The sequence below is a fragment of the Falco biarmicus genome, chromosome 4 (assembly GCF_023638135.1).
Source record: "Falco biarmicus isolate bFalBia1 chromosome 4, bFalBia1.pri, whole genome shotgun sequence".
Taxonomy (NCBI): Eukaryota; Metazoa; Chordata; class Aves; order Falconiformes; family Falconidae; genus Falco; species Falco biarmicus.
Window position 1 is genome coordinate 41,188,904 of NC_079291.1, and position 14,547 is coordinate 41,203,450.

At 38.9% G+C, this 14,547-nt stretch overlaps 1 protein-coding gene across 1 annotated transcript in view; it reads left to right on the forward strand.

The window, feature by feature from the left end:
* The window catches only part of MALRD1 (MAM and LDL receptor class A domain containing 1), a 282,538-nt gene that overhangs the window by 191,424 nt on the left and 76,567 nt on the right, over window positions 1-14,547 (forward strand). Inside the window, exons 30-31 of the mRNA XM_056334103.1 lie at window positions 3,176-3,337; window positions 12,397-12,554. Coding sequence (XP_056190078.1) covers window positions 3,176-3,337; window positions 12,397-12,554 — 320 coding nt within the window. The remainder of the gene's footprint in view (window positions 1-3,175; window positions 3,338-12,396; window positions 12,555-14,547) is intronic.

The window sequence follows — 14,547 nt, forward strand, 5'->3', positions numbered from 1 at the left end:
AGACACACAGTAAGTCCGAATTGCTGTCCATCATAAACTGCTCTGTAAAAATATTCAGAAAACTATAGAGGCACTTGATTTATTCTGTATATATTGTTACAGGATATAGTAACTTCATTGCAGGGGAGAATGTCCTATGTTGTCTGGAAGGACTGTAATACCATCAACTCTTTTTTTCTTACTTAAGACAGTAGATGGAAACATTTCAGTACATCACAGTAAAGCAACACAGTCTTTGCCATACTGCAGAAAAACTTTTCCAAGGGAAGAAAAAAAAAAAAGCTGATATTCACTTAAAATAAATAGAGTGAAATATCCTTTTATTGTAGATGGAATGGCTGTAGTTACATCAAAATGTTTTCATCAGTCATTAGTCTTGCTGTTGCTGCAGAACTGACAAAATAGCAAGTTAACAATAGATGAGAGATACTGTAATCTGGCATACAGAATACCCAGATAAACCTCAGGGATAATATTTTCCTATCAGCTATATCTTAGTTCTGACAAATGAGGCCTTACATTTGGATAAACACACCTTCTCCCTGAGTGTATGCCTTATAGATGGGATTAAACAACATTAATGGGCACATAATACCTTCCAGATATGAAAACCTCATTTTTTAATGAAAAGGCAATAGGAGCTGCTTAGTCAGAAAAGAGAGCAGAACAGGTACAGAGAAAGCCCTTCACAGTCTAACCGGCTATATCACAAGTGGCTATGACGACATTTGTCTGCAATTTTCTCCTTCTCTCTGAGCTCAGGGTCTGCGCTTATTTCACATTCTACTATAGTTTTATACCAGTGTAACTCCAAAGAAGTAAATGGACCATAGTCTACTCAGTAGCAATTCCTCTGTGCAAGATTTTCAACAGAATCTGGATGAAATTAATTGTACACATGTAGGCTGGTGGACTTTTTTTTTTTTTTTTCTTTAAACAAACTCACGGAAATTACTTACTCTGTGCTTCATTCAGTCCAGTCAGGCAATCTTGCAAAATTTCCATTCTCTCAGTAACCTCCTGGAAGTACTGAGGTGAAAAAAGCACACATGAAAGCAGTTTCAAGTTTCATGAATTGCAGCTAATTATACAACCGGATTTGATCAATAGGAAACCTTGATGAACCAACTAGAGGAATGCTTGAATTGTTGAAATAAAGGCAATTTTTCAGAAAAATGAAACAATCCTCTCCTGATGGCTTCCAAATTAGCTCTGTTTACACATAAAGTAAAAAGTAGCCAGCAGGTACAGATATGCCAGGTGACTCCATCAGCGCTGTAAATACTGTTCATAAATATTTATTAATAATTGCCTTCTGAATGCACACTTAAAATATTTCAGTAAAATTCCTGAAGTCAGGTAATCTATTATGAATAGTATAAATTCCAAATGCATTTGGACTTTGTTCTTGTTAAATCTGTACAAGAAAATTGTACTTGTTTTGGTTAATGGGTTCCCTTCTTTGCCCTACCTGCATGTGAGGGTGTTTGGTGTTAGAGTTCATTAGGCTTCATTAGGCTTACATGATGCTTGTGATGCAGTGTCAATCTGGATGCTCAGTGCATTTGTGTATTCCTTTCATGATTCCCAAAGGCCGTGCTGTGAATAGCACTAACACAAGCACAGAACAGTTGAGGTGGGAAGGTGTCTCTGGTTGAAACAGGGTCCACTGCAATAGGTTGCCCAGGGCTGTGCCAGTCAGATTTTGAATATCCCCAAGAATGGAGACTCCACAACTTCTCTGGACAACCTCTGACAATGTTTGACCAGCCTGACAGTAAAAAAAGTTTTTTCTTAACATTAAAAAGTGCTGCCTGTATTTGTGCCCGTTGCCTCTTGTCCTGACACGGGGTACCACTAAGAAGAATCTGGCTTTGTCTTCTTTACACCCTCCCAGCAAGTATTTATACACACTGATAAAAGCCCACTGAGCATTCTCTTCTCTAGGCTGAACAGCCCCAGCTGTCTCAGTCTCTCCTTATGAGAAACATTTCGGTCCCTTGCAATATGGTAAGAGTACAGTACATTATGGAACAGTACAGATCCTTCTGCTGGCATTCAGGGGATGCAGGTTATTCACTGGATCAAAATTATTCTCCTTTTAAGATATTTGTCCTATATATTTAACTAAGGTGACACGCATTTGCAGAAAAGCAAGTCCGCAGGGTTACAGTATGTGTTCAGATCTTGGTCATACAAAACAGGTTTATGATAATGATGCTATTTTTACAAAGAATGGTGTCAGTTGTTCTTGTAGCTTCAAAGTATAAAATAGGAAAAAAACCAAACCGGATTACTAAAAGGTAATTAAATCTATTATTTTTATGTGTCGTCTATACCTAGATAATGATTCATAAATAGCCGTATTTTTAATATTGCAGAATACACATAGGTCAAAAAAACACATTCTGAATCCTCAAATCCATTTGATGTTCTGAAATCGTCACAGTCAGACCTGTTTCTAAAATGCATGACTGACTGTAATGTTTAATAGTTTGGAACATTTTCCCAGAGTTTTCTCATAAGGGTGCTCCTTGTTTCACTCAGCAATTGTGTAGCTGCCTCTACTAAGGGAAAAATCTTTAGAAGCCAGAGAGTTTGTGATGCTAATCATTGCACCTCTACCACAGCATTTTTGTACATTTTTTTTTTTATTGATTAATTTTCCAAAGTCATCTGAAACATCAGAGGCAGATCTGGAAATGGGAAGTTTAACAAGTTCTCCCCAGTTCAGTCATTGTCCTAATCACTAGAACTTGTCTTGCATCATAAAACTGCCTTCATGCATAACACTCACAAGGATGAACCAACATATGTTCATGAAAAACACCACTGTGGAAGTAGAGTCCAGTTTTGCTACCCAATTGGCTGGGAATCATCCTGTCCATTTACCTTGAACAACAAATAAAACTGGTGAAGTCATCAGTTTGTCTTCAAGACTTACATAGGCATATATTTGTAATAATGTTTAAGGCTGTTTATACCACCTTGGGAAGTGAAGGGTGAATTCTTTCTTCTCGCGCTAACTACCACATATCATTTATGTCAGTATGTGGAACACAGGGAATCAGCACCAACCAAAAAAATCCTTTTCACTACCATGTGCAGTTATGTTCATTATACCCTTTTACATATAAGAGTTGGCATGATCATTTACTTCTTGCTATATTTTCAGGTTCCTACACAAGTATCCCTGGAAGCTGTAACTTTGAAACACAACATCAAGAATGGACCACCGTATGTGGATTAACACAAGACCCTAGTGATGATTTTGACTGGAATATTAGCAACGGTGCTGTCATGGGGCAAACAGGTCCTGATACTGACCATACACCAGGTACGGGTGTTATGTTCTACATAATTTTGGCGGAAACAAAATATTTAGTGAATTTAAAACAAAATCCCATAGATTAGTGCTAAAATAACAGGAAATCTCAACATGACCAGCTGAAATTCTTGTATATGCAGATGAATTATAGTGAGATATTAGCACAGCTCACAAAGCAGTACCAATAAGCCTTTAAAATTTCACTTTTATATTGGAATTACAATAGAGGATATGTATCACAAAAAAGCCATGTTAAAAATGCATAAAATGTCTTAACATATTGAGTCTTGTTATTTATACTACCTGGTAACTTCTAGTTCTGTCTGAACACAAAACCAAATGGCCTGGCATAGTGGCCTATTACCAATCTTTTTAATCATTGCTTCAGCAGCACTGTAATTTTATAGATTGCTCCTTTCAGAGTGGTCCTGATTATATCATTCTTTATACTCCACTTCAGCTTGATGCATTTGTTTTGTAATTTCCTAGACAATGAGCTGCTAAATATAATGTGAAGATACTAATTATTCATCACATCTGGGACACAACAGACCCCTTTCCAAAACAGTACAACATGCCTGTACAAATGCAGTAACTGTCTCCAAGTCTGCAATGATGTTATTCATTAAGAGTCTATTTGAAAACTTTTAAAGAACTGAGGATATGAAAATGTTAATACAATAAAAGAGGATGTATTTGGCAGTAATCATGGGTTGATACGGTATTCCATCAGGTCTTGCTCAGAAATGCTGTGACAGTGAATCCATGCACTGCTGAATGGCTAAAAACCCTTGGATAAACAAAGTTGCAAATAATAGTCTGGCCATCCATTTCTCTCAGACCACCTGAGCACAAAGTATAGTGCTTATATTAAGCAGCACCTTGACTGTATCCATTTGCTGACATTGAATGCTGTAGTCAACCTCTGGAAAACCATGTTGCATACTAGGCATTTTTATAGGCAGCTCCATGAAAGTATCAGCTTTGTGTTTCCAACGTCACCTTGCACCTGGACAAAACAGCACTAGGACATTTTGCTAACCTGTAGCTAACTCATGTTTTTTCTGAGAAAGCAGCTTAATCTGTGTTTTCTTTCCCTCTCCCAATCACCATCTCTGTATGTTTCTCACCAATCACTAGAATTTTTTTCATTCCTATTAGAAGTCACTGAATTAAAATGAAATCTCTGTATGAAACATGCGTCATGCCCTAATACTTGTGATTTCCGTAAATGTAACTGTAGTATGAATAGAAAACATTGGACTGATAATTTTAGAAGATGATTATCTGACTAATAAGGATGAAGAAAAAGCGGAGAAATTCAATGTGTCTTTTGCCTCAATCTTTAATAATACTGGTAGACTTAGGTATGCCCGGTCCCCTGAGCTGGAGGACAACAAGTGTGGAAACAGTGGCCTTCCATTTGTGGACACTGAAATTGTAAGGGACCAGCTGTATCACCTGAATATTCACAACTCCATGGGAACTGATGGGATTCATCCCAGAGTACTGAAGGAGCCAGCAGATAGTATGGCAGGACCCCTCTCAATCATCTACCAAAGCTCTTGGGAGCCTGGGGAGGTCCCTGCTGACTGGAAGCTAGCCCATGTTATTCCCACATACAAAAATGGTGTGAGGGAAGACCCAGGGGACTACAGACCTGTTAGTTTAACCTCTGTTCATAGAAAAATTGTGGAGAAGATAAACTGCGTACTATTGAAAGGCATTTAAAGAATATACAGTTATCAGGCACATTCAACATAGATTCACAGAGGGAAAGCCCTGTTTAACTAATTTGGTATCCTTCTACTATAAGGTCACCCACCTAGTGGATGAAGGGAAGGTTGGGGATGTAGTTTTTCTGGATTTTAGTAAGGCTTTTGTTACTGTCTATCATAGCATCCTTCAGGACAAGTTGTCCAACTGTGGAATGAGGCTGCTTCACAGTGTGCTGGTTAAACTGTCTGAAGGGCAGAATGGAAAGGGTTGTGGTGAACAGGGCTACATGTGGCTGGCAACTGGTCACCAGAGGTGTTCCTTCAAGTTTTGAATTCTAAGGCCAGTTCTGTTTAATATATTTATTAATAATCTCAATGCCAGGGTGGGATGCACCATTAGCAAGTTTGATGATGATACCAAACTAGGAGGTGCTATTGACTCTCTTGAGGGACAGAAGGCCTTGCAGAAGAATCCAGATAGATTGGAGCATTGGGCTATGATTAATGGGATGAAACTGAACAAGTCAAAATGCCAGATACTGCACCTAAGACAGAGTAATTCCAGACACAACTATAAATTGGGAGAGGAGCGGCTAGAGATTAGCCCTGCAGAAAGGGATCTAGGAGTGCTGGTTGTCAGCAGGCTTAAAAGGAATCAGCAGTGGGCCCTGCAAGCCAAGGGGGCAAGCCACATCCTGGGGTGCACCAAACACAGTATAACCATCTGGTCAAGAGATGATTATCCAGCTGTATTCAGTGTTGATGCAGCCCCACCTGGAGCACTGTGTGCAGTTCTGGGACAGCAACAAAGCTGGTGAAGGGGCTGGAAGGAATGGTTTACAAGGAGCAGCTAAGGATGGTGGGTTTGCCTATTTTGGAGAAAAGGAGGCTGAGGGGCAACCTCATTGCTCTCTACAGCTTCCTGAAGAAGGGGAGAGGGAAGTGCTGAACTCTTCTCCCTGGGATCCAGTGATAGGATACATGGGAATGGTTCAAAGCTGCACCAGGAGAGGTTTAGACTGGGACATTAGGAAGCATTTCTTTACTGAGAGGGGGGTCAAACACTGCAACAGGCTTCCTAGAGTGGGAGTCGATGCCCCAAGCCTGTCACTGTTTAAGAGGCATTTGGGCACTACCAATAATACCATGCTTTAACTTGGCCAGCCCTAAAGTAGTGAGGCAGTTTGACTAGATGACTTTTGTAGGTCCCTTCCAACTGAAACAGTCTGTTCTGTTCTATTCTATTCTAGTAACAAATTCCTGCTGTACAATGAGTATGACTTTAAAAGTCAAATTGTCTGAAAATGTAACTGACTAAAATAGTACTCTTCCATTTGTCAACATTTTGAATAATCTGCTTTTCCTGGAGTGTGGTACCATCCTAATGAATTCTAGAAAAACATGCAATCATACATAGGTCCTTAAAGAATGGCTAAGGAGCAGTGTGTGTGGATGTGCGTGAAACATTTAAGGGTCATACCTGAGATCTTGGTTTAATTTACCTAACTGACATTGGCTTGGCAGAAATTTTAATATAGAAGTGTTTCCCTAGATATCCCCTACAAGATGTTGCTGATAGACTACCCAGAATGCCTGTTGATTGTTAGAAGTATTAAATGTTTTGATAAGCAATTACAGTTGTGTTATGTAGACAGCAAACTATAGTTATAAAGTGTATAATATAAATATAAAATCATATAATATATTCTATAGATTATACAATATAATAAATAGGGATGGAATATTAATGTACCAGTTGGAATCATAAAAGTGCCATTCTCTAGTTAAGAAATACTTAGCTTTCCTTTCCAGAAGCTTCAATGGTTAGAAACCCTATTTTAATCTCCATCTAACCAGCAAAGAATGGTTAGTATTCAATGTAGAAGTATCACAAGCTCAACTGGTTTTCTCTTGGATTTGTATGCAACATGATCTCCAGGCCTTGACCTTTTTTTGGTGCTTTAGATTTCCAAAGTCAAGAGAGATATCTTTTGAGTGGCTGTAACCGTTTCTGCCCTACTCATTTATCCTCCTTTTCAGTTAGAGAATTCTGCACGTGCTGCAGGAACTGCTCACCTGATCATAAGGGAACCGCTTACATGCCACAAATCCGAGTTTTTTATTTTAGAGAAAGCAAACATCCATATAAGTTTGTGTTGCTTTCCACATTTTCCACATTTGTGAATGTGGAAGTTCATTCCTTGTGGAAAGGGACAAAACAGACAGGTAGAAACTACTGCAGCTGTCCCAGGCAAGCTGTTCCTTGCAGATCAGGACTCTGACTTGCTTTATTGCTGTTCCTTTGACACAGTGTCATGACAAAGCAACCAGTAGCCCTTGGCTTACTTCAAGGAGATTTTGTATGTGTTTCTATTTCACTTTCTCTCATTTAATTGGTTCTTCTTTGGTTCTGTGAATTGCCCAGCAATTTTAAGAAAAACAAAGTTAATGAAAAGCAAAGTAAAAGGAAAACAAAATTAGAGCAAATTTGTCTACAAAATTACTCAGATTTTTAATTTACTTTTAAATTAACTGGTCAAGAAATACATTAGCTATAGAAAAATCACTTGTTAGAATTGTCAGCAGCCTAGGTACTGATGACCTGTAATAGCTAGAAGTATCTGTCAGCCCATTCCTGACCCAAATCCAGTTCCTTCTTGTTCCAAACTCATTTCCTCTAGTTACTAAGTATATAAATACAGTGTACAGAGCAGTCATGCCATTATAGCAATATAACAAAGCCTGTGCTATTATACTAACTTTGTATTAATCATATTTGCACAACTTTGTTTGCAGGAATCTCATATTGGTTTAAATGTGACTTATATTGCTTCATGTAACACAACTTAAATTGACATTACAGATTTCAGATGGGTAGAAATGGTCATTTGAAAAAAAATTACATCAGTTTAACAGAATTAAATTACTGAATTGGTACAGTCTTATATCTATCTCAGAGAAGATAAGCCCTGTGATTTGAAAACAGACTTTTACTGATAAATAACAACTATGTTACACCTGTTTAGCATTCTGCAATTTGATCAGTGTGTAGCTTATGCAGGTCTCAAATTTAAAAATATTCATTTCCATATGTTTCCTTCTTAAATCTTTCTTTCTTGCTTGCTCAAAAATAGGACAATTTCAAATTTTTGCCACTGCATCCATGAGCTTTTTAAGTATTCAGAAGATGTAGCTGATAAAGTGCAGAACATTTCAACCTCAAAAACTTCAGGCAAATGCAAAACCAAACTTGTTTAAGTTTTGCTATATAACATACATCATTCTGCCATATATCTTACACCATGTACCAAGGAGCCAGGTACCTTGGTTTTGACCAGTTTGCTGGTCAGGATGTAACTATATGGGACCATTCTATTTATGAAGAATATAGTATATCCATGTCATTGTACTCTTTCAAATATTTTTTTCCGTCCTGAGAAAATGTACGTTTCTTGAAAAAGCTTGAGGCACAACATGATACCCAGATAACCCTACCTTAAACCATCATCTCAAATAAGATTGCTTCAAAGACAGCAAGAGAAATGAAGAACATTTCCTTGATAGCCACTACAATTTACAAGTAGTCCAAACTATGGATTTGCTTTGACTGAGATCCATACTAAATCATTCTCACTCTGAACAAATGATGATTTGCAGGTCTGTAAGAATGGTGTGTTGGATTGCAGTTTGGAAGCTCATTACATAGCTTTACTTTATGAGTGAAAGGCCTGAAACTGCAATCAATTTTGGGTAGAAATAACTGCATCTCACTTCAGATGGGTGATAATTTTTGATATTTTCACCCAGTCCAAGTGGGTCTCACTCCTGAGGTAACTCAGCAATGAGCAGCTTTCTAGTTTTGCTTTCTTAAAATCTGTATTTGCCACCTTACTAATAAGAAGCAGTAGCTTGTATCTCATACTGATCTTACAGTTGAAGAAACCCCTTATTTTTGTTGTAACAGAAAATTTTTGTACTGATGGAAAAGTTGTAGAAGGAAATCTTTTGCCTTCTAGGGCTCATAATGAAGCTGCTAGCTTGGGGGGCTTTCATCATTCTGTAAGAAAATTTAGTGTTCATGATTTAGCATATGGTATTTATACTATTTTAATAATTTGTCAATATAGGGAAAAGGTGAATTTTAGAAATTAAGTTGGGTCCATCACTATCCAGTTTGTTTTACAAATATTTCTTTCCTTTCCAGAACAGTAGTTAGTTCATTGAACATTTCTTCTGTGCATCTGCCTCAAGGCCATCACAATTGCTACTCTCTTGACAGTTACATCCCACACAGATGTATAAATCATATACCTTGTTCTTCACAAACCTATATTCTTGAATTATTTTACTTTAATGCAGAATGAGACTTGAGAAACTTTAAATTGCAAAGCATATGAAACCATAGTCCCATATTCAACTGCAGAATACATGAACTCGTATCTGAGGAGTGGGTATACAGAGTGGGTAGGAAGGCACCAAGTTTGTTTGTAAGGATTTGCAAATCTTTTGCCATAAGGAAGAGAACATGGTATATTGCAGATGCACAATTTACACAAGTTCATCCACAACAATTCAAAATCTCCTTCCATAGGTATAGCCATCTTCTTTATGAAACGTTCATTAATATTTCTTAATAAAACAAAGCAAAAAAGTGTCATATTTGGCAGGGAATCAATATTTTCAGATATATCAGTTGTTAATCAGCTGTTTACAAAGAGGCTTAGAAAAGTTCACTTGAGGCTGGCTGGACTACTATTATGATTCTGATAACGTTTTCTATGTCTTCTGTCCTTTAAAAGAAAAGTTAGGATACATTCCTTAGAGTAAAAATTCTGGACTTTTTTCTCCTGAGAAGACTAGGTATGACCTTCAACTGAATAAAACCAAACTTTTCTCTTATCTGAATAATTGAGCTGTTTTAAAAAGTTTGAGATAAAGTTTTGAGAGAACTTACTTTAAAAGTTCTTACTGAAATAATGCTTAGTAAGCAGCCTTACTAAGTCTATTTTTGAGTACCTTACCAATGTGTTCCATGATTTAATACATTCATAAAAGTAAACTCCAGCTAGGACTGATAGGCTGACTTTCTGAATTCTATTAGAGCTACGTGGTTTGGGACAGTAATGTTTGGAGTTCCTATGCAGAAGCTCCTACTCGTTGACTTCTGCTGGAGTTGAAGGTGTAGTATAGTGGAGAGGTACCAGAGTTTAGGAGATACTGTTTTGCCCATTTTACAGACAGGGACTGAAGGTACGTTTGCACATATGCAGTTTATCTAGTTTATATTTGTATTTCATGTTACCCTTGAGATCAGCTTCCACAGATGACCCAAAGGTCTGGGATGTGTGCCCTCTGCTGAGGCTCACCAAGCCATGATTCTACATTAACTCTGAAATACAGGTAGCTCACTCACGCCTCTCATGAGCTGGAATGCCCCTTCTGCAAGACTAATGCAAGGATGCTTACTTATCAGGAGGGCTGTCTTTCTGCATTTCAGAGTACAGACTGTCTGTATGGCCATGACTGGAGTATGTCCCACCACCTGAGAACCATCTGAAGGGGACAGCTTGATCGTAGTGCCCACTATGACCCTTAGCTTACATAAAAATATTATCTCTAGCATCCTGTTTTGGCAGCAAAGCTGTTTGGTCAGTAAAACTACATTAAAAACTTCACCAAGCTGCCCAGAGCTGCTCTCTGTGAGCTTAAAGCTTCAGCAGCCACTTGCAGTGGCAGTTGCCAGATGACATGGGTGAAGATGACTTGTGCATTTCATCCATTGATGTTTATTGTAATGTTGTTGCAACTACCCTCTACTTGACCTTCACCAAATAGTAGCATGTGTCCAGCCAGCTGCACCCCTCTTAAGCAGATCTTAATGACACCCTCAGCCTTCCAGGAGTAAAAAAACCAAGCCACAGTTACAAAAGTGAAGGTCATTTGGACAGGAATGAACTTACCTTAGATAAAATATACTACCTGGATCTTGACATACCTTCCTAGCCCCTCTCAATCCCAGTCTAGCTTGATGAAAGTGTTAGTCACTCTGAAGCCTTCTCCTTGTAAAAGACTGCAACGTTAAGCTAAAGCTTTGGTTTTGAGCCTGATTATGGTTTTGAGGTAGAAGGTGGCGGGGAGGGGTGTCGTTCGTTTGGGTTTGGTTCCCACCCCACCTCTCCCCCAGAGCAACCCCTCTGAGACAGTTAACCATTCTACAGCTATTCTGGCTGCAGCTAAGGTATCAGTTCCATACTATATTAGAAAGAGAACAGTGTGCTTTACCTGCTATCATAGCACACTGTAAGTGAAGTTACAGGGACACCAAATCTGGAAAGATGAGAGAACCCCATTCCCAATGAAAACTGGAGAAAGCACTAGAACACAAAGACAGAAATTTGATCTGGTTATAATGAAGGGGAGTTCAGTCTTTTATATGAGGATCAGGAATTGAGCCATGGGGTTGGATCTTTCTTTGCAGTTATTCAGCTACTCAAAGATAACTACTAACTGAGCTCTGATCTTCAGGTGTTACTTCTTTTGCAGCAAGTTGGAAAAAGTTGTCTGCTAAGGTCTCCAGTGTATAGCTGCTCAGGACAGCCCCAACAGGTGCCCTCCTCTTTGTGAAAAATCTGTTCTCTTCATCACGGAAGATTTTGTCATACTCTTCTCTCCATGCAAAACCAAACCTTACTTTTACCACAGCAGATGGAATGAAAGCGATGACAAAGAAGGGGCTACTGGTAGCAGCTAGTTAATTAAAAAAAATAAACAAGTCAGCAGCCTGATTTGCCTATTCAACCTCTTGCTTTTGCTGGTATGTGTTCTTTTTAGGTGATAGGCCCCTTTTGGGGTGTAAGAGGGTGTCATATTTTTCTGCATGGAGCCAAACAATGAATTCTTTTTTATGCTACCTTGTGGTTTGTCAGCAGCAGCTGAGTGATAGGAAATTTGGATATCTTGGTCCACCAACAAGCCTCAGGGCTTCAATGTGTTACCTACTGCCATGTTGCGTGACGGGGAAATTTCCTGGATAAGAGCTATCAGCAAAGGTGCTCATGACTCCTGCAATGTCAACCTTCAAACAGATCCTTAGAATCTGTGAGTGTTTGTCTTTGCAACACATTGAAAATTTGTTATTCAAATATGAATCAAGTATTTACACAAGGATAAAAACCGCAGAGTGAGCTCTGAGGATGGTCATATTAATGGAAGATCTATGTACAGCTAAGGTAGGGTGTATATACGTGTATTTGGTAAAAGACACCAGCACCTCTGCATATAAAAATGCTTATGCTTTAACTCATAAAGTAGTATTGAAAAACTACAAATTATTTTTATCTTTTTATTAAGGTAAAGGACAACATTTTTTGTATGTAAACTCGTCTGCCCAGAAGGAAGGAAACAGAGCAAGGATAATTACCACCAAACTCTTCCCAGCTAGCCTTGGCATCTGTAGGGTTCGGTTCTGGTTCTGGATGTTTGCTTCTAGGCAAACAGGAGTCTTAAAGGTAAGAGAAAAAGCACTTCTGCTACATCATGACATAGTAATATTTGCTTCAGTAGTACTTGCATTTCTGTGTCTAGAACAGGGGTCCTCAAACTACGACCCACGGGCTGGATATGGCCCCCCAGGGTCCTCAATCCGGCCCCCGGTATTTACAGACACCCCCCGCTCCTCCCCCACCAGGGGTTGGGGGGGGAAACCAAGCAGCCGCAGATGACTGCCTGCCACTGCATCCGCGCACCCGCCCCCTGTTTAAAAAGTTTGAGGACCGCTGGTCTAAAATGAGCAAAACACTCAGAGAAGTGCTCCATCACAACTTCACTGCAGTTACACCTATATACAAAATTTTTGCTGACAAGATCAAGCGACAATCCTGTTTTAGTTTTAATTCTACTTGAAGTCCTGTTGGTACATATGTAAGAGTTAACATTGCATGTTTGACTGCCATCCTTACATGTACTGAACATCAGCATAGTCCTCTGCACAATTCACTCTTTTAACAGAAAATTGAGGCAGTTTCCAATGTTCAGGACAAAAACAAGATGTCATTTAAAATAAATTTTTTAAACATATTACTGTAATCATGTACAGAAGATGTTTGGAAAATAAAGGAAATAAAGCATTTAAACATATTAACAATTATAGTTCAAGTTTCCATCAAAATGTCTTCTTGCTGTTCACCAAGCATACTTAATTGGCACACTTTCAGTTGTTAAGTACCCTAGTAAAATTACAAGCAGCGATGTGAACCCTTGGCAGACAACTGATTTCATGTGGCTCACAATAAATATGCTACATAGTGCCATTTTTAGAGGTCTGAGAAAGACTCCTACCTGTGGTAGTTAGATTTTGAAAAAAACAGGTTATGTAAATTCTACTGCAAGTGACAATGTAAGATTTGCATATACTATCAAAACTCCCAAACTAAATTAGCCCATGTTAAAAGTGAGCAAGAATTTTTTTTTTTTTTGTCTTGCACCTGGAATTAAGTCAGGAAGTTTGGACCACAGTTTTTGTATTTATTCTGTTTGTCTTTGATCTGGTTCTCCACCATAAAGGACAGTCATAGCACAATTTTGTGGGATTATAGTGCAATTCAGGCTGAAAGGGCCTCAAGAGGTCTCTAGTCCAACCTCCTGCTCCAAGCAGGGTCAGCAACAAGATCACACTAGGTGGCTCAGGAATTTACCCAGTCTTGGAAATGTCCATAAGTGGAGACTACTCAACCTCTCTGGGCAACCTCTGCCACTGCTCAACTGTCCAGCATGAAAAGACTTCTTATATCTAGCCAAAGAGTAATGTTACCTTTCATTCCATTCTTTGCCTATCTCTTTCAAAGTAATTTTTCAGGATGGGGTTTGCATCTAAATTTTATCTCTAACGCTGAGTTCATGGATACTTTGTTACTTAGTAACAAAGAAAAAAAGCCTTATTAGGTGAAGTTAGTATAACCAGCAGACACTTCTGCTTTCAAACTGATTTTAAATTAGTTTCTGTACTGGTTTCAGTTGAGATGATAGAGTTAATTTTCTTATTTCTCACAGCTGGTGCAGTGCAGTGGTTTGAATTTGGTGTGAGAACAACCCTGATAGCACGCTGATGTTTTTAGCTGTTGCTGGTGATGTTTATACCAAGTCAGGGATTTTTCAGTTTCTCAGGCCCTGCCAGCGAGAGGGCTGGAGGGGCACAAGAAACTGGGATGGGACACAGCCAGGGCAGCTGACCTGAACTGGCCAAAGGGGTATTCCATACCATAGGATGTCATGCTCGGTGTATAAAATGGGGACTGTGGCGGGGGATTGTGGCTTTTGGCCAGGGCCTGCTGATCTTTGCTCAGGGACTGGCTGGGCATCGGTCTGTTGATGGTGAGCAGCTGTGTCGTACATCATTTGTTTTTCTTTTCTCCCTTCCCTTTGGATTTCATTCCTGTTCCCTTCTCCCTCCTCCCTCCTCTTCATTATAATTGTTGTTGTCATTGTTTTTATCATTTATTTTAT